The sequence below is a fragment of the Lissotriton vulgaris genome, chromosome 8 (assembly GCF_964263255.1).
Source record: "Lissotriton vulgaris chromosome 8, aLisVul1.2, whole genome shotgun sequence".
NCBI lineage: Eukaryota > Metazoa > Chordata > Amphibia > Caudata > Salamandridae > Lissotriton > Lissotriton vulgaris.
In genome coordinates, this window is record NC_141696.1 from 612,905,019 (window position 1) to 612,923,798 (window position 18,780).

Below are 18,780 nucleotides of genomic sequence, written 5' to 3' on the forward strand. Positions count from 1 at the left end.
AGTTAAAGCAACAGCCAAGTACCACTGACGAGGCACCACCAGCAACAGCCCCAGCAAGGCCTGTCTGGATTCCAAAGATTGGGGATCTAGTCAGAGAAAAGATTGCGGTTAAGAAGGAATTTGGGCCTTCTTACAGAAAAGCAGTACCTGTCTTGGCAATCACCGGAACAAGATCAGTTGTGCTACCGCCCCTTGCTGGTAAAAAGGAGAACAGAGTTGCGTCCATCGACCTGGTAAAACCACAAGCATGTGGCCTATAATCAACAGTAGGCCCAGTGGACTCCCAAGAAACAACAGAATACCCAAACTTGCAACAATCCAAGAGGTTCAAACTGAAAGACTAATCCCATTCGATCAGCCTGCAGTGCACAATGAAGGACTATGCAATAATGCCATGGAACTCGTGCCTCTTGAGACACAGATTGAAACAGTTCGTCAAGAAACACCAGTCTACAATGATGTGGCATCAGAAAGTGCTACCGAGAGACAGATTGAAAGAACAATCCCATCAATTGACAGAACTGCCTCTGGTTATTTCATCAACTTCGACAACTTCTCTGAAGATCAAAACGACCCCGAAGTGATGCCAGAAACAAAAAAGTATTCTAAAGAAAATACAACAGGACTCCTTCAACAAATCAAAGAATTATATCTGGATTCACCGTTGATTGAGCATTGGATTATTTCAGGGGTATTCATACTCCTACTATGCCTAATTTTAGTTTTAATTTTAGGAAAGTTTATTACAATTGAATGGACACAGCAAGTCAGAACATCAACTTAGTCCTGAAACCACACAGATCATCCCACGTGAAGAAAAGAGAACTGTCAACAGTAAATGTCACAGCAATTCCAATACCTGTTGGGGTAGTTTGGGAGAAAACAGACTGAGATATATGGTCCGGTCGAAATCCTGAAGTATCCTCATCAACTGAAGGTTTCCTTGAGTGACTTTGTAAAACACAGTACATTCTCTGATGATTGGGACTTTAACAGTATTAATGACATGATGTCTGATTTAGTAATATCAGCTAGATTCACAGATCATGATTATTTACAAGGTTCATCTAGTTATGAGCAGCTATTCTGTTACACCCACTATGGGGATCATTACCTGCATAAATCTGCACAGTCTAGAGATGTTTTTATGTATAATCAATGGGAACATTGTGCTACACCACCTAAAAGCAGCTCTAAAGCATTTTTTGAGAAATTCAAATACTTTACAGGGTTTAACACCAGTGATGCAGAAACGTTTTATTACAAACTGTTAGATAAAACAGGAATGAAAACAATGCTGACAAATTCTAAATTGATATATTCAGAAGCATTTTATGACAAAATGATGACATTTGGTTTTGATTATTGGAAAAATAATATTGAAACGAAAACAATTTGGGGTACAAAAGATTGGCAGGTACAAGGCATTGAAGCACTCTTTAGAACCTGCATGATACCAGAACAAATGTTATTTTTAAATGACACAATACACCAAACATCCTGTCTTGGCCTAGCAAAGATCAAAGACCTAAAAACACCGTCTATACCAAAGCCAATACCTGAGAATACAACCACAGATATTGAGTTAGACGTGTCACAAATTTTAAATTTTAACAGAACACATCCTGATTGGAAAAAGTGGTTAATCTGGCCTACTGACACAAACAACTGTCAAGATAGATTCCTGAACAAAACACAGGGGTTAAAAATGACCAGACTAGACCCGAGATATTCCCAGAGACAACATCCAGGGATAATAACAACATACAGTGTAGGGAAACTCTGCCTTGAATGGCTAACAACATCCACACTGGCTGAAATTAAGCAACACTTGTCTTTACTAAAAGATGGTGCTGATTTGCGCGATTTCATTCTTGGACCACGCAAACAGCGTCAAAAGCGTTTCATAGCGACCAGTATCTATGCTGCTTACAACGAGGCTTGGAAAGTCAAACAAATTGAAACAGCTGAAAAAATACGAGAAATTGATCGTATTAATTTGGAGAAATCACTTTCTGTAGTAGACAATGGGTTAATGACTCTGTCTTCCAGAATATATTCGTTGGACAATATTGTATCCTCTGCCTTTGATGTGATAGACAGAGACTTGCTAATGTTACAACATGGCCAGTCTCAATTACGCTCTATTATAGAACTAGGCTGGACGCTGCAAAATCTTCGTTCAGGCTATGTGCCTTGGCGTTTAATCAACACAACGTCATTATTTTCCATTTTTAACCTTACTGATAAACAGATCAGTTTGGCACAGAAAGGAGCAGACTATACAATCCTGAGCATCGAAAAACTTGAGAGATTACCATTGACAATGTCAGAGAGTCCTGTCATTGAATGGATAATACACGGAATTATCACAATTCCGATAACAACTTTCCGATTTAAAAAGTGCCTTGAGTACATACCTGCTGGCCAGTATGAACAATTGGGTAAAGGATATGTAAAATCTGAATGGAAATTACCATACACACATTCTTGCTACAGTGACAGCGACAAAAATGTATTTCTTAGTGGTGAGAACTGTAAACATTCACTGAGCGGTATACTTTTGTGTCAGGGTATTAATTTACACGGAGCATGTGATGGAAATTCAAACAACCTTTCATGCCACCAGCTAGTCACACCTGCAGTTCAGATAGAGCCCTTCTTTATGCAACTTTCAAACGGGAGTTACATTCTTAGAACGGATCACAGATGTTGTGGCCTTGTGCCAGGGAAAAGTTATCTAGTAAGAGTAACATCCATGGTCAAATGCTGTATGCAAGCATTGTTTCCGAGTGGGCCTGCAGACACAGTGACTCCCATCTGGCCTCGTCTGAATCTCTATTCTATACGAATTGATACAATAAGCAAAATGAAATCTGTACTTTTACAGACAACAGTGCCTATAACGTCATCAAAAGAGACGTATGATCTTCTAGTTGCAAGGACAGCTACTGAAGTTCATGACCTTTTATCAACAAATTGCCCCATGCATTTCGTAGAAATGTTGAGCCAACTCCTTAACATGTCTAGTGCAACAAGCATCCCAGGCATATTTAAGACAGTCTTTACGGGACTGCTAACACCTTTCCAGGCAATTTTGGGAATCGTTCCTAATTTTGTACACTCTGTTTTTGGCGGCATACCATTATTTTTGGGACTTGTAGCAGGGATTTTATTTTTGACCCTCCTGCTTCGTTATGACAAGCCTCGGCTCAGACATAGCTCCCATGGGCATGGAAGAGACAATCCTAGCAATGCGCTACCGGGACAGGATAACTAACGTCCTTGGATTGGCCAGGCTGAGAGATCTAAACATGACCTGGTTCCTTTCATTCAGACCGATATGGCAAAATTGCATTTTACCTGTGCTACGGTGTATGCTTTGCGGCGATGAATGCGTGTTGGACATCTGTCTTTCACTTCCAACAGCAGTACCAATGGACGTCGATACTTTGCTCAGTCCAATAACGGCTCACGCATTGTGTTGTCCCCAGCGGCTACCAATCCTGATGACGGCATTCGTGGAGACTCCTGTGCTACAACCAAGTGGTAACAGTGGAGCGAGTGACAAAAGCAACATCATCCAGGTACAACGTTCTGTGAGCATTGCTGCTCCCGACTATGATGACAGCAATCATTCTCACACCTGCCAAGTTACAGCGCTATCTAATTTGGTTGAACTATCACCTGAATTTGTAGACCAATTCTTTGAGAGCCTGTCTGATACGATGTTCTCACCCATACAGAAACAATAACTTTGGAGAAGCTTTCCGACACACAGCGTTCCCATGAACTCTGAATTCGGCCTTCAGTTTTGATCAACAAAAACTGCTAAAAGCGTTGGAACTCTATTTCCCCGGTCAAGCAATAATTCTTTTGAATTGGACACTTTTAATATTCACCTCTTTTTTTGGCACGAACAATTCTTTGCTTAACGTAAAAACTATTCTTAGAGAACAGAAGCTTCAAACTTCTATTTCTAAAAATCACATCTAGAGACATAACTTACATCATCCTCTAGCACATGTTATTGCAATGCATTTATATGTGATGATTTATCTCGCCCTTCTTCTGTCAGAGATACTTCATGTGTAATTCTTTTTGCATAATCGTTCATTGATTTCATATGCAATAACTTTTGAATGATTCTATGCTTCAAAAACGTACAGTACCTACATTTCACGTATTACAATATACGCCTATTTCGAATGCATTTATGTATTTTGGGGTGGGCAATGTTACACATGCATCTAATTGCTCTAGTTTTAGTAATTTGATGGACATGAAAACGTGGAGTGGGTGTTGCGTGTTTATCTAGGCTCCTGATCGATACTGCGACCTTATGCCCCTATTTGGCTATAAATCCATTTATTCCCTATATTGGCATAACCGTTCAAGTGCGATATTCAGAAAGTCATCTCTGGCCTCACACGAACAGAGCCACATTCCAGCATAGTTCTCTGCCACTTCCTTTGCAACCAATTAGTGCAATGACAGAGCAGAAGTCACTATCTGATATTCCTAGATTAACACTCCGAGTTCTTCAACAAGATAAAAACTCAGCAAACCTGGAAATCCCCGCTTGCTGTGTTTTGATTAGTAATGGAACTCTAATGAGCAACTGATAACTATCACTTCCTAGTGACATCTTTAATTGACGTCTTATGTCCAGCAAACTTGCGTCAAACCCGGCACCTGTCAGGTATAAATATTACCAACGTTGCCTTAAGCAATGAGAGCTGTTGTGCTGTTGTAAGCTGCCGTGCACCCTGTTGTGCATCCCATTGCTGCTGCAGGCAGTACGCTGCTGCTGTTGTCCCTTGGTGGTGAAGCTACTGATACCATTATCGCTGCTAAAGCGCGAACGATGGTGCAGTACGCTTAGGAGCTGAACAGCCGTCCCTCTGCGAAGAAGCCCAGCAGATTCCAGCTGCCGCGGACGCTGTCCCCCGCCTCCTCCTCCCGACGCGCTGAAGAACAGCCGCTGCCTTTCTCCTGCAGAGAAATCCAGCTCCAGCGTTTCCGGTCTGCCCTCGCGGGTGACTGGGATATTGAGTGCCCCCTGAAGGAAATACCAGACTTCCATCATTCTATTCAGAGGTATGGTGTTGACTAAACCCTTAGAAGAGAATTCTTGAAGCAAACCTTGGCAAAACCAACTTAACTTAAACTACTTACTTACTCCCCTTCCACGTGTTAGGCTTAGGTCAGGCACACTGGGGTAGGCATAGTTAGAAGCACCAGTTGAGTATTTTAGCCTAATGTATATATGACTGTATATATGTTTTATTACTTTTAAACCATTGTATGGCTAAGAAACCATATCAATGCTTTTACAGTATTATTTCGCAATCCTTATCTTACTGTACGTACTTTTTATAATAACAAGTCTTGCAATTGTGACAATACATTTCTCTTGTACGAGAAGAAAGACTGTTCAATAAATGTTAACCCTTTATTGACAAACGCCCGTCTCTCTATTCTCTACATATCGTGAAAGTAAACTGCACTAACCTGACTGAGTAAAATAACTGTCTATTGTTTCACACGACCCTAGAGATTGACTCTTGATCTGAGGAGCAAAGTTGTCATGTTGCACGGTTGTTGGAAAACTGAATCCCTTCTTGTCTGTGCCAGGGAAGCTGATCACTTCTAATGCAGAGAAGAAAGTTTCCAGTGACCTCTGAGCTAGTTGGTAACAAACCCAATTAAGTTTAGCATAGTCAGTGTAGGCCTGGAATATCCGCAGTTCCACGTCGATACTACTGTTTATGTTATTCCAATGCGCAGGGCCTAGTGGGAAACTAGGAACTACACTACAGTAGGAAGACCCCCAGGACCAGGAGCCCGGAGGCCGACACCACTCACCGCTTCTTGCGAGATTACTGGGATCCGGGAAGAAGGAGGACTTGTTGTGTGCGGGTGGAGGCGGCGGGGACGGTTCAGGTTAGGACTGCTCTTTACCTTTCTCCGGTGTTGGCGCCCTCACCCTGTCTGCACCTCCTGAAAGTAACCAGTGATCCCACACACCGCGTCCCTCACCTTCTTACAATGCTTGATATTTAAAGGCTGTTTTTCTTTGTCTTTTTTTCCCTCCTCACCTTCCGCCTTGGAGTATCTCCGACTCTCCAGACTTCCCTGCCTTCGCCGAAACACCGCCTGAAGCAGAGTCCAAAGGGCCACGCGAAGGACCGCCTCTAGAGACGACGAACAAGACTAATTCCCCCCTTTGTTTTGAAACTTTATTTTGGCTATTAAAAAAACATTTAAGCATCACTTTGACTCCTGCGCCTTCCTTGCCCGCAACAATTACTTATTAGGATACATTTTCTCATGCTTTGTTAACTCAAGCCCACCCACTGTGTGATGAACAACGAGCATCCGGTTTTCAGTTTAATGCTATAGTCCCAAAAATTTTATTTTTAAGATTATAGAGAAATAGTTGTTTTTTATTAGTAAGGTTCAAGAGGCCCAAGGACTCAAAATGACAATTCAAATCGAATTATCTTCTTTGATTCCAAAAATACATTGTAGTTCTCTGAATAGTTCCTAGTAATGATGAAGTCACAGACCATTCAAGCGCCATATGTTTAATTGAATGCCAGCATATCTTGGTGAGCTTTTGATGTTAACAGGATCTATAAAAAGATAACTGTTGAACTGAGCTGAAAAGAGTATGCCTTAAACTGTTGCATTTCCATATTTCTGGACAAGGGTAATTTCTGGGAGTATACTGAATATGTTTTGCCATTTTGTCTTTAGATGTTCTGTTTTTGTTGGTTGTGTCATAATGTAGTCTGTTAACCAGGTAAATAATGGGGGTGGTTTGTTGAGTAATTCAAAGTGGATATATAACTTAAGACGTCTCGTACTTATAAGTGTTGTACAAATTCCTTCAGAGTTTTTTGGTATTGTGAGTAATGTCTACAGTGTTTGTTGAGTTGTTATATTTCAAATGATCATGGGGTTGATTGATGCTTTACTATCCATTTCATTCTATAACCCTTTTGCTAATTTAAATTGTGGGGTTGAGAGGGGTGAAGATTTTTGAGAGACTTAATTTGCCATAGCAAAGAATATTTGTTTTTTGTAGCAATTGTTGATGAGTACCTAACATGTTTTGTATGAATATTCCTTTTGATGCAGAAGAACATCATTGGCTGGATAATGCCCTCATTCACTTAACTTGTGAGGGTCAGAACAGGAACAATAAAGATATTTGCACCCCAAACTCTATCCTATTTCTGATCACCAACTTCCCACTGTTATTTCCAAACTCCTTTGACATTACTGGTACCAGGTCAACATTTTTATGCCGTGGTTAGAAACCTAGATTTGTTCTCAGAAACAAAACTACTAAATAAATGCTATAGAGACATCTGTCTTCCAGACGTAATATCATAAAGCCTTCCTTATGCGAAAAGCAGTATAATGGCCTTATATATTTTGCCTTAATGGAAATATATGTGTACTAGACGTTGTATGTTCTTTGCATCCTTTTTTATGAATGCAGTTATTTGATGCTGATCTATCTGCTAATTTTCTTTGCAGAGGCCATATCTAACACATTAACTTTATGCATTGATTGCTGTCATCTAAGGAAATGTGGTTTGTGGACCAATATTAGTGAAATGCCAGTGATGAGTAGTGCTTTTATTTTTCTGTGGATGGAGAAAGAGTATGTACCAGAAATCCAGAAACAATTACAATGTCCTGTTTCGAGTCCACCCGGTAAGAATAGACTATCTTTCATTCAGATGGATTATTACATTTAAATGTCGTATTTTTGTTTGGCTATGTAAAAAGTTCTTGGGGCTGTATACAAACTATCTTACATGTTTGTCAATAAGAATAATTGTAGCAATTGTAACTCTTCTCTCTGACGTACACAACCAACCACATATTCCTCACCTTGTGAATGACCCCAGTGTTCTGGTACTGGAGATTTTTATCAGTATTGCTCCTGTGTGCCAGTAGGTGGCATTGTGCGTCTCTGCTTTGACTCAAAGGTGATACGGGAATCTCATATAAATGACACAGGAACCACATATAAGTGCCACCCATGCACGTTGACATCAGTTCCTTTCTTTCTACGAATCCTGAAGTAGTTCTGGAGCTAGCTCTTCTTTTCCTCGTCAGTTGCCAAGTTCTTTTCTTTACATTTGTTACCTCCTAAAACCACTAGCTTTAAACCTTGATGGGATTGTTGCAAACAGATGTATGTGATGTATCCCTACAAGGTGGGCCTCTGGTGTCCAAGTTCAGGCAGCGAATGCAAATTGTACTGGGAGTGTGATGGAATTGAGTAAATGGTCTACTTCAACCTACAAGAGGCCAGTAAGCTAGACTCACTATTGTTGTCCCTCACAGTCCTTCTACAGATGAGGCAGTGCCATTTGTCATGGTTATTCGAGAGCAACCAAATTCCTGGATCTGCCATTACCTTCTACTGAAGTGAAGACTAATGTGCTCACATCTTTCAAAATTACTTGTTTTTTTGCAGGAAAAAATAGGACTTTCTCAAAAGTAACCCCAGTAGTAATATTACATAGAAGCATACCCCGTTTCCTGATCGCCCAGAAAATCGTAGGCAACACAGAATCTTTGTTGCAAAGGATAACCACCTGATACCACATTATATGCACAAATAGAATTAATGTATTGGCATTAAAGGAGAGTATTGAAGGGACAGAAACGAGTTGGGAAATAGTAAGGGTGCCTATATCGCTCCGAGACCAAGGACGATTTATTGAGGAGAGAACTTCATAATGTGAAATATATGGTGTGAGCTCTAACAAAGAGATTAGAGGAAGCCCTTACAACAAGCAAATGTTCATAGATCAACGTTAACCACAGTAAAATGGTAGGAGGGGTTGGTTCGGTAACCCAGAGGCTTAGTGACTTACAGCAGCAGCAGCCATTCCCAAGAGAACAGGACTGATAGTGTGGGAGGCGGTGAGGTTGAGCGAAATAGTAATTTTCATGTCAATTGATGATCACCAAATAAACAACAAGGCTTTTAGTCCCTACCTAAAAACATAGATCCCAGATTTCCATTTGCTAACCGGAGTCTCAAGGACTCATGCCACAGTAGACACTATTGAATGGCACTTAGACCAAGCCTACAGAGCCAGCCCCCCCTCAACAACTTTGATACAACAGGATTATGTTGGTAGGGTAGTGGTCTACATGACCAGCATTCCAAAGCTTAGACACCAAAAAATAGAGATCCAACAGTCACTTACTAATAAGTTGATCTATTGGATCAGAGAAATTCTAAAATGTTACTCCCTGGTCCAGATGACATAGTTGATGTCCTATAAATGTCAATACCACAGGAAAACCATGACTATATAGAGGTGACTTTAGCTAGGGCAGAGTTTGCCATGGTCTTTGTCCATCTTGATTTGCGTACCGCTTCAGCTAATGGCTCAGAGATAGCACAAAGACAGCAATTCTCTTCCACATTCTTCACTTGATACACCGGCTGCAGGGACTAACCAGCCTTTGTCAATTACAATTTCTCACTGAAATCTCAAGAGCTATAGAGTGCCTAAATTGCGGAAAGGTCACAGAGCCAGATACGATCCAGAGGGACCTATTCCGCTCTGAACCTATGGTCTGGTCCCCTATATTAATTTACTTTCTAAATCAATCTTAGCAGGGGTAGACTAAGCCTGGGCGGTGAACTCCGCTCCGCTCGTGGAGTTTGCAGAGTTTTCCACACTCCGCGTTACGTGGAGCTAGTGGAGTTCCGAAACACTCTGCTCCGCATAGCAGAGTTTATTTCCTCGCTCGCTTTCGCCAACCTCAAGTTGGTGAGCAAGAGCGAGGAAATTCCACCTCCCGGCGAGATTTTTCCTTTTTCGCGATCGTCAACATCAAGTGGGCGAGCGCGAGAATGGAAAATAAAGCTCCAGGCGAGATTTCTCAACGCAGGGTTGTGAGGTTTCTCATTGTGAGTGGTCGTGTATGCTCGCGACTGCTCGCGTTGAGAAACTGCCCGTTTGCGTTGAGAAAGCTGCTGCTCGAGTAAAAATCTACTCGAGCGGCAGAAAGGAAAGCAGCGCCCTCTTGCAATGTGCATGGTGCCGTTCGCAGTGATTGCAAAGTGCAGACAAGCATCCAGCACTGAAAATCACAGCAAACTGCATTTTTCTATAACACGCAGCTGCTTGCGGAGCACCGTGTAGAGCGGCAGAGGTTTTTTCCCACTTTGTGGAGTTTCACGTAGCGCAACTCTGTGGACTCCGCCCAGGGTTACTATAGACATACCGCCAACATGGAGAGTTATAGAGAGCATCACAATTTTTCAAAAAGGACATGGGATAATACAGCCATTTACTGACCATCCACTTGATGGCTGAAGGCCAGATATTGTTCCCCTTACTAGCAGGTTTCATGTTTACATTTTCTTTATTGTCTTCCAGTGATAACAGGTATTTGTAACCGGAGGTAGAACCCCCGTCTGTGATAGATGCAACAATATATAAAACCCTCAACTCTCTCTCTCTCCCCCCCCCCCCCACACAACCAACCAACCTGGACCTGGTTGCACATACAAAATAGTGAGAAGAAAAGAAAATGCCTACCCCCCCTAGACTCCGTTACAAGCTAGTGATTATGTGCCGCTGCAAGCACAGACTCTGACAAGTGAAGGAGGCGTAAGTACTTGGGGCAGGTCAGTTCACAAAATTCTGTCTTTAGGAGAGCTAGGAAGGGTTTCCAAAGCTTGGGAAATGATGAGCTATGATTAGTCAGTGTGAGGGTGATGCGCTCCATCCCCATCACATACCAAAGTCTCTGTAGCCAGCGCTGGTGTGGTGGAATATTTCGGGTACCGCAGTGCATTAGTATGTTCTGCAGGGCCGTTAATAGTGCTAGACCTATCTGCCTTCCTCTGCGGGATCGCCGAGGGATGTTAAGTACATTCGGGAGGCCTTGGTGGATGTATGCCGAGAATCTAGGAAGGTCTGTTTTCAAGTGTGTGTCGATATCCTTAGGAACCTGGGCCCTGTATGTAGCTAGTGTCGGGCAATCCCATAGTATATGTACTAGCGTGCCTACAGAACCACATTGACGCCAGCAGTCAGGTGACTTAGATGGAGTGAATTTATGTAGTCTACTGGGGGTGAGGTACCAGTATGTATTAATTTTAGTGGCCGTTTCAACACCAGGAGTGTTACGGCCTGTGTGTCGGGCACAATATTAAATCTCATCCCATTCCTTTACAGATAACTCTGTCCCTATCTCTGAAGGTTGTTATAAAATCCAAAGGATATTTTTCTTTTTCTATCCTATCTCTGACTCCTGTCGCCTCTGGTCTGTGGATTTCACGAAAGGGAGTTCAGGGGCCGGTAGCTTGTATAGGTGAGTGATGAGGCATGTGTTTGTCATATTAGATAGTAGCCTTAGTTCGTATTGTGTGAGGAGACGTTAGACACCCAGTCGAACCGAGGGCTGCATCACCCAGTGGCGTATCTGGGTGTAATGCCATCTCTCGCGTTCTGGAAGTTTGTATTCTTGGCAGAGGGAGTCGAACAGAATGGTGCCTTCAGTGTCAAATAGGTGTCCCATTGATCTACAGCCCGCCTGGGTCCAGCGATAGAAACCAGGGTCCGACAAAGCCGGAGTGATGTTGAGGTCTCCTACTATGGGAGTCAAAGGAGAGGGAAAGGAAGTGAGATGTCTATGGATCGCCACTTTGTCCCAGCCCACTAAAGCTGGCCTGGTGATGGTATATGTTGCTTAGGCGTGCATTCTTTGGAAGTAAGGGGATCCTCCACAAAAGCTGTCCTGCAAGTGCCTTTTCCATGAATAACCTATGTATTTTGGACTCGACACGTGACCATTCAACAAAAGCTCTTAACCGTGTAGCCTGATAGTAACGAGTAAGGTCTGGGAACCCTAGCCCACCCTACGAGGGAGGCCTGTAAGCTAAGTCTCTGTTAAGTCTGGAAAGCTTATCTGCCTACACAGAATGGTTCAGCTTGCCTTGAAGTGCTCGGATGGATCACGGGGGAGGGTCTAAGGTTAATGCTTGGAAAAAGTATAAGAGCTTAGGTGGAATTGCCATTTTTACCGCGGCTACCCTATCCTCCCAAGCCAGGAGAGAATGAGTTGGCGCAACAACGCAGATCGGCGCATTTCTGCTGCATTAGTGCGCAATAATTGAGGGTCATGGTCTCGAATGTCGTTGCAGCAATCTGTATTCCCAGATATTGAATATGAGAAGTGGCCCACTGGAGGGGGGAGGTATACTGAAGTGAAGTTGACGACTGTTGTGACATTGTTAGATTTAGGGCTTCTGATTTACGAATATACATTTTGAAGCCAGCGGCCTGACCGAATTCGGTCAGTTTGTCGAGGAAGGCAGGCAAGGATGAGACCAGGTTCTCCAGCATGGCTAGGACGTCATTGGCGTATAGGCTAAGTGTATGGGATACGCCGCCAAACTGGATTGCCTTGATATCTGGGTGGAAGCGCACTCTGAGCCATGGGCTCCATGTACAGGGCAAAAAGTAGCAGTGACAGCGGGCACCCTTATCTGGTGCCTCTATTGAATGTGAATGGAGTATAGGAGTGGCCATTATGTCATATGTACTGGCTGTCCATAAATTTCGAAGTGCTCCAATATGGCCTCTAAATAAGGCCAGTGCACTTTGTTAAATGCTTTTTCAGCGTCGACTGATAAGCGAATACGTTCTTGGTCAGGTCTCTGGGCGTTGTCTATGAGGTGGAGGACCCCTCGTGTATTATCCCAGCACAGACGCTGTGGGACAAAACCTGCCTGATCTGGGTCGATCATACCCAGAAGCAAGGGCTTGAGACGCACCTCTAGGATACCGGTGAATATTTTAAAATCGACATTTAGGAGCAAAATCGGCCTATAAGAGGAGCATTGAGTTTTATCTTTCCCCGGTTTGGGGATCAAGGTAATGGAGGACATTTTTATCGAGGGAGTGTCACCAAAGTTTCAAAAGCATTGAAGAGTCAGCTGAGGAGCGATGATAGGGTCTGGCAAAACATTTTTTATAAAAGATGGCGGAAAAGCCATCGGCCCCCGGGATTTAGAAATCTTTAGCCGCGCTATACAGGAAAGCACTTCCTCAATTTTGATCGCACTATCCAGATGCTTTTTCTGATCTGGAGTGTGCCTTCTGGAGATATAGTTGTATTTCCACTGGCCATAGGCTTAGCGCTGCGTTTAGCTTTTGGTAATAGTCTTTAAAGGCTTTTGCAATAAGGGGGTCTTCGGGCTGCGCCTGGCCCTCAGAATCCATGATCTCCTGAACCCGTTGCTCCGGTCTCCGAATTCGCAGCCTGCTAGCAAGGAGATGTCCTGCATTATTGTCCCAGACTTTGAATTGATGATTTAGGCGGAGTGAGGCGTATTCTGCCCTATCGGTGTCAATACCAGCTAATTGGACTCTAGCAGCTTCCAACAGCCTCTGCACCAGTTATGGATGGCTACAAGTTCTGCGACTTGCTGGGCGAGAGCGTCCCTTTTAACCCTGCGCTCTTTATATTTGGCCGGCAATATTGCAATCAGTTCACCACTCACCACACGATGGAGACAGACGTTTCTGGGGTATTGGTAATAGACAGACAGTCGGTAATCATTCTGGTGATTCGCTCTAAGTTGTCAGGGCGCTGCAGGAGGTTATCTCGCAGATGCTATGTTTTGGGGTTGTACCTCTGTTTGGGAAAGTCTATGGTAACAATTACTGCTGAATGATCAGAAAAAGAGTGGGGTTCAATATTATAGTCTTGTACTTTATAGACCAAGTTGTGAACGCCAAGGAAGTAGCCTAGCCTGGCATATGTTTTCCTCACAAAAGAGTAAGATGTGTAGTGACGTGCCTGCCCATGTGTCTTCCTCCATATGTCTGTGAAGCCCCTGCTGTTAAGCCAGGCTCTCCCCAGAGAGTGCGCCCGCCTGTCCCTGTCTTTGTACCGACCCGTCCATGTTATTATGGAAGATTAGATTTAAGTCGCCCCCACCAGATTCAGTCGGCCTAGTGTCTCCATAATCTCCATCACCACTTGCTTTAAAAATGCCTCTTGTCTTTCACTGGGCGAGTATATGGAGGTGATTGTGACTATTTCAGTGCCTATTTGTAAGGAGTATGCTATAAGTCTGCCCCTTCATTCGTCCTCTGTAGATATGAACGTGCCTGGAAAGAGTTGGGAAATTAAAATGGCTACCCCACTGATTTGTTCGGAGGTGAGGACAGCAATTGACTGGAGCGGAGCCTGTGCTCACCCTAGGAAGAAGATGAGTCTCTTCTAGTCGTCATATCTGAGCCCCTGAGTGTTCAAGATATGACAAAATAGAGATCCTTTTCAGTGGATGATTAAGACCTTTGATATTTAGTGTGAGGATCCTCAATTTATGTGACATTGGGTCCGTGTAAATAGTGCTATGTGATGGCTACGTATGTAAGGGAGAAGGATCATACATGCGAAGTAGATATAGCGAGCTCTGTTAGAGAATGTGTGGGTCAAAGTCTTGCAGTAGTGCTTCCCATGTCTGGCTCAAAAAAGGCATTTTAAACAAACCAAAATCCTAATAAACAGTAATAACGAAGGTTTAAAACTAAAGTGACAGGAATTACAGTCCATTTCTGGTAAGTTCATTAAGGAACTGGTGGGGTCGTGGGTGTGGCCCCCCAATCCGCTCGGTAGTGCTGCAGACACAGGGATAAAAGAGAGAAAACTGCAATTGGAGTAGCTGGAGCGGGAGTTCCACAGGGAGATCCTTTCCGTCAGGATGTAGCAGGCTGGGAGGATGTGCCATTTAGCGTATTTATAACTGCCTGTTTATCTCTGGCTACAGGCGCGCAACACCCATTGAGCTCACGGGGCTTCAGCCCCCACCCCCGTCGGGTGTGTCAGCCCGGGCTGACACAGCTTCGCGAGCTGGGGCTGGCGAGCATCTAATTGCAGCCGCACCCGAGTATTTAACAGGTCTTTAAAAGACCATTTACTTGTAAATGAGGCTTTTGAGAAAGAAAACCCGACGCAGACCTGCTTACATATTGCAGCTCTCTTACAATTAGGAAATGACGTGGGTTAGGCACGCTCTGCCATAAAAGTGGACTTGTACATTTGGTGAGCTAAACGCACAGTGACGATTTCCTCCTTGAATATGCAGCACATCTTGGTAAATATTTGATGGCGCTTTGGTTTCACTATAGTAGAAGGGCTGACATAGTTTCCTTCGGTAACTGTTTTGTCTTTGGGGCATTTTAATTGGAAGACGTGGGGGATAAGGTGTAAATAAATGACAGTATAGTCTGTGCTGTGCCTGCCAAACCATCACATGAGCGCAGGAATGTAAAACTTGTAATCTTAGTGGCTGTACTAGATGAGGCAAAGCCTTTGCATTCATATTATATGTGAAGTGTTTGAAGTGTTAACCGTGACATAATATTGGGAGTAAGAATAGCTCTTGTTTGCAGTCAGAGTGCTGCCATATGGGAATTATGGAATGTATTTCTGGATTTATTTTTCAATTTACTGAAGCATGAACCAGGCCCTTTTAGGCATCAGAGCTCTACTACCATTTACACAAGATGACATCATTGTACCTTGGGGGCCTGTTTCTTGCTGTTGTTGTGCCCAGGTAGTTAAGTGTTCGAAAATAAAACTGCAACATCAAGGCCGCTTTTAGATGTCTGGGCCTGGATAGAACGTCACAGGCAGGAGCCGGTGAATTGCCATCAGCGTCACCATAAGTGACGCAACATATCTGAGGAGTGTCTGTAGCAGTGAGACATAATTCACTGAGATAATGGGGGCCCATGTCCTGTACCTCAGTCATGCACATCCAAGTTCACGAGGAGTGGACACGGTAGCAGTGGATAGTAAAATTTCTGAGTCTTCCACGCAGTGCTCAAACATTTCCCGCTCTGACAACACTGAGGGAATTCTCTTCTATAGCACACACTGCATATTAAGTCACATCTCGGCCATTCTTATTTGTATAATAAAATATTTAGGAAAACATTGGCTGAGAGAAGCAACGTATTGATCGGTTAAAGGTTTTCTAGTGCGCCCTGATGGGTTCGGCCTGGCTTGTTGACTGGTATGTGTGATGTATTCACAAGGCCCCGTGGCAGCAGAAGAAGCCTCGTATGTCACCTGAACATAATATAAGGACGTTGGCATTGAAAGAGATCTCTCCCTGTAGGAGAAATTGACAAGTTAGCAGGGCTCATACATTGCCCTGCTTCTCCCTATTGCTACGACTATCTACAGCACTCCAATGCCTTACTAAATAAATGCACAAAACAGAAGAGCTTTAAAATGAACTAAACAAGGATTTCATGATATGATGTTCTCCTTTCTCATAAGGGGTCAGGTCATTCCATATTGTGATTGTATGTGGTATCTCTCGCTGCTTGAATCCTGCCTACCTATCAGGCCACTCCTCACACATGCACTTCTACAAAGGGGACTCTTTGTGCGGGTCTTATATGGGTCCGTAACACCAAAATATGTGTTTTTAGTGCCTTCTTAAAGCAAGTTAAGTTGGACGGATATCTCAGCAATTCTAGGAGAGAGTACAGATCTTACTGACTGAGTTGATTGGCACTGTCACTCTCCTCAGAGCATCGCAACACTTCTTACTGAAGTAACTGTGAGCACTTTATATATGGTCTCAATCAATCAATCAGATAGATGGGCCTGGGGCAGAAAAAGCTCTGAAGCCTTAATTTTAAAGTTGACTTGTGGGACTTTCAAAAACAATTCATCCTGAGTTCTTAGATTTTTTATGTTACAGTAGAGTGAGATTCTGCTGGATAGATAGAGGAGGACCAAGTACATATATTCATCCTACAGCAGTGTATACATGTATACATCCAGCAGTCAAGTTTGAATAGGATTCCATCTTATAGCTGGTAACCAGTGAAGGGATTTAGAGCTGCTACTGTACCATGATCGCTTCTACCCAACGCTGAGACAGGTGAGGCATTCTGGGCCATCTGCAACCGATTGAGTCATGAAGCTGGAGGGCCATTGTAGATGCAGTTATATTAATACAGTCTCAAGTTAATAACAGCCCTGCAACTTCAAGGCAGAAGAGAGTGAGTGCATGACGTGTCTCACCTTTGCTTGTTGGTAGAAGCAACTCTTAATTACAAGCCCTTGCTTACCTAGAGGCATGATCTGCGTCATATTTTGGCCTTAGATACTGTCTCTGTCTTTTGCACACTAACTGTTTGGGGAAGTTGTGAGGAGGGTGGCTCTCTCCTTGGTTCCAATGAGGATTATAAATGTCTGGGGATAGATGGAGTTCACAAAGAATTCACAGCTTTAATGTTCCTTAGTACTAATATACTACATGTTTAGGTGCTTTTATTACACAGAATGCAGTAGTATACAAACCCATATTTCACAGGGATTGCGATTGAATATAGATTTCATCATCAAAATGATATCCCCCAAACCACTCTGCGGAGCTTTACATTGTGAAGAATATTGAGAGTATGTGGCTTGTAGGACCACATTATGCAGCAAGGTTATCTAATTTGTGTCTAAAAAATTGCAATTTCGGTGGCACATTATATATATATTTTTAAATTTTTAGAGTTTTATATAGCATAAACTAGACCCGAGACATCGAGTATCAGAGCGCTTTACATGAGCACCAGTTTTATTACAGATGTACACATTCATTTTTGTTAGGCACTGGGAGATTAAGTGATTTGCCCAGAATCACAGGATGTTGACCATCGTTGCTGGGACTTGAACCCGGTTCCCCAGGTCCAAGGTCCACCGCTCTAGCCGCAAGGCTACATCATCATTAGCTAGAAGCAACATTCTTTGTTAATTCTAAAGAATAGGTAGTAAAATGATATGGCAACTGTGGTAAATCTATAATTATGTGGTAAACCCTGCAGCCATTGTATCACATAAATCCGAGGTCCCTCTCCATTGCCCACTGTTATATCAACAATTTATTCATGCAAGTATATAAAACCTAAACATTTTAAATAGGGTTTTCTAGCTAACTACCCAACACAAAGATGTAATATAAAACTACATTACACTAATGTATAATATGTAGCCATCTCTGGGCTCTCTCCAGGCGTGCAACGCCCATTGGTCTCAAAGGGCTTCAGCACCGCCCCCCTGTCGTGTGTGTCAGCCCCGCTGAGACAGCGTCCCGGGCACAAACACAGCCACACCAGAGTACTTCACAGGTCTTTAAAAGACCATTTGCTTTTTAATGAGGCTTTGTTGTTTTTTCACCCCTTTTTAGAGAGCCCCTGCATACTGCTGGAAGAATTAGCCCCACCCGAAATTTTTTCTTAGCCCCCCCCCCCCCCCCCCCCCCCCGAAATTTGTCTCTAGTTGCGCCTCTGTCTGGCTATTGTTTCGGGATCTGATGGCAGGCCGCTCGGGGAGGTGCAGGGGCCACTCCGAGCTGAAATACTGGTTCCATCTGGTACTACCCCATTATGATGGAGGGGGTGGGAAGTGTCCTCCTTCAGGTCCAACACACGACGAGCCTCATTCAGGGATCTGATTTGATGAAGCCTTCCTGCGTGACTAAAGATAATTCGGAAAGGATGACCCCAGGAGTAATGCACTCCTGCTGCTCGTATGTGCGTGGTGATGGGACGGAATTCTTTCTATTTTTGGAGGGTTGATGCTGCACGGTCTAGATAGAGGACCAGGTGAGTCCCCTTATACTGTATTAGGGTTTTGTCTTTGGCTTTCTGGAGGGTACACTCTTTCAAAGGGAAGTTGTGGACACATGTGAGGTTG

At 43.3% G+C, this 18,780-nt stretch overlaps 1 protein-coding gene across 4 annotated transcripts in view; it reads left to right on the forward strand.

Moving 5' to 3' along the window:
* The window catches only part of SENP7 (SUMO specific peptidase 7), a 1,147,554-nt gene that overhangs the window by 476,156 nt on the left and 652,618 nt on the right, over positions 1 to 18,780 (forward strand). For all 4 annotated transcript variants that reach the window (XM_086934477.1, XM_086934475.1, XM_086934476.1 and 1 more), the window contains one exon: positions 7,552 to 7,731. In XM_086934477.1, the coding sequence (XP_086790603.1) occupies positions 7,552 to 7,731 (180 nt within the window). The remainder of the gene's footprint in view (positions 1 to 7,551; positions 7,732 to 18,780) is intronic.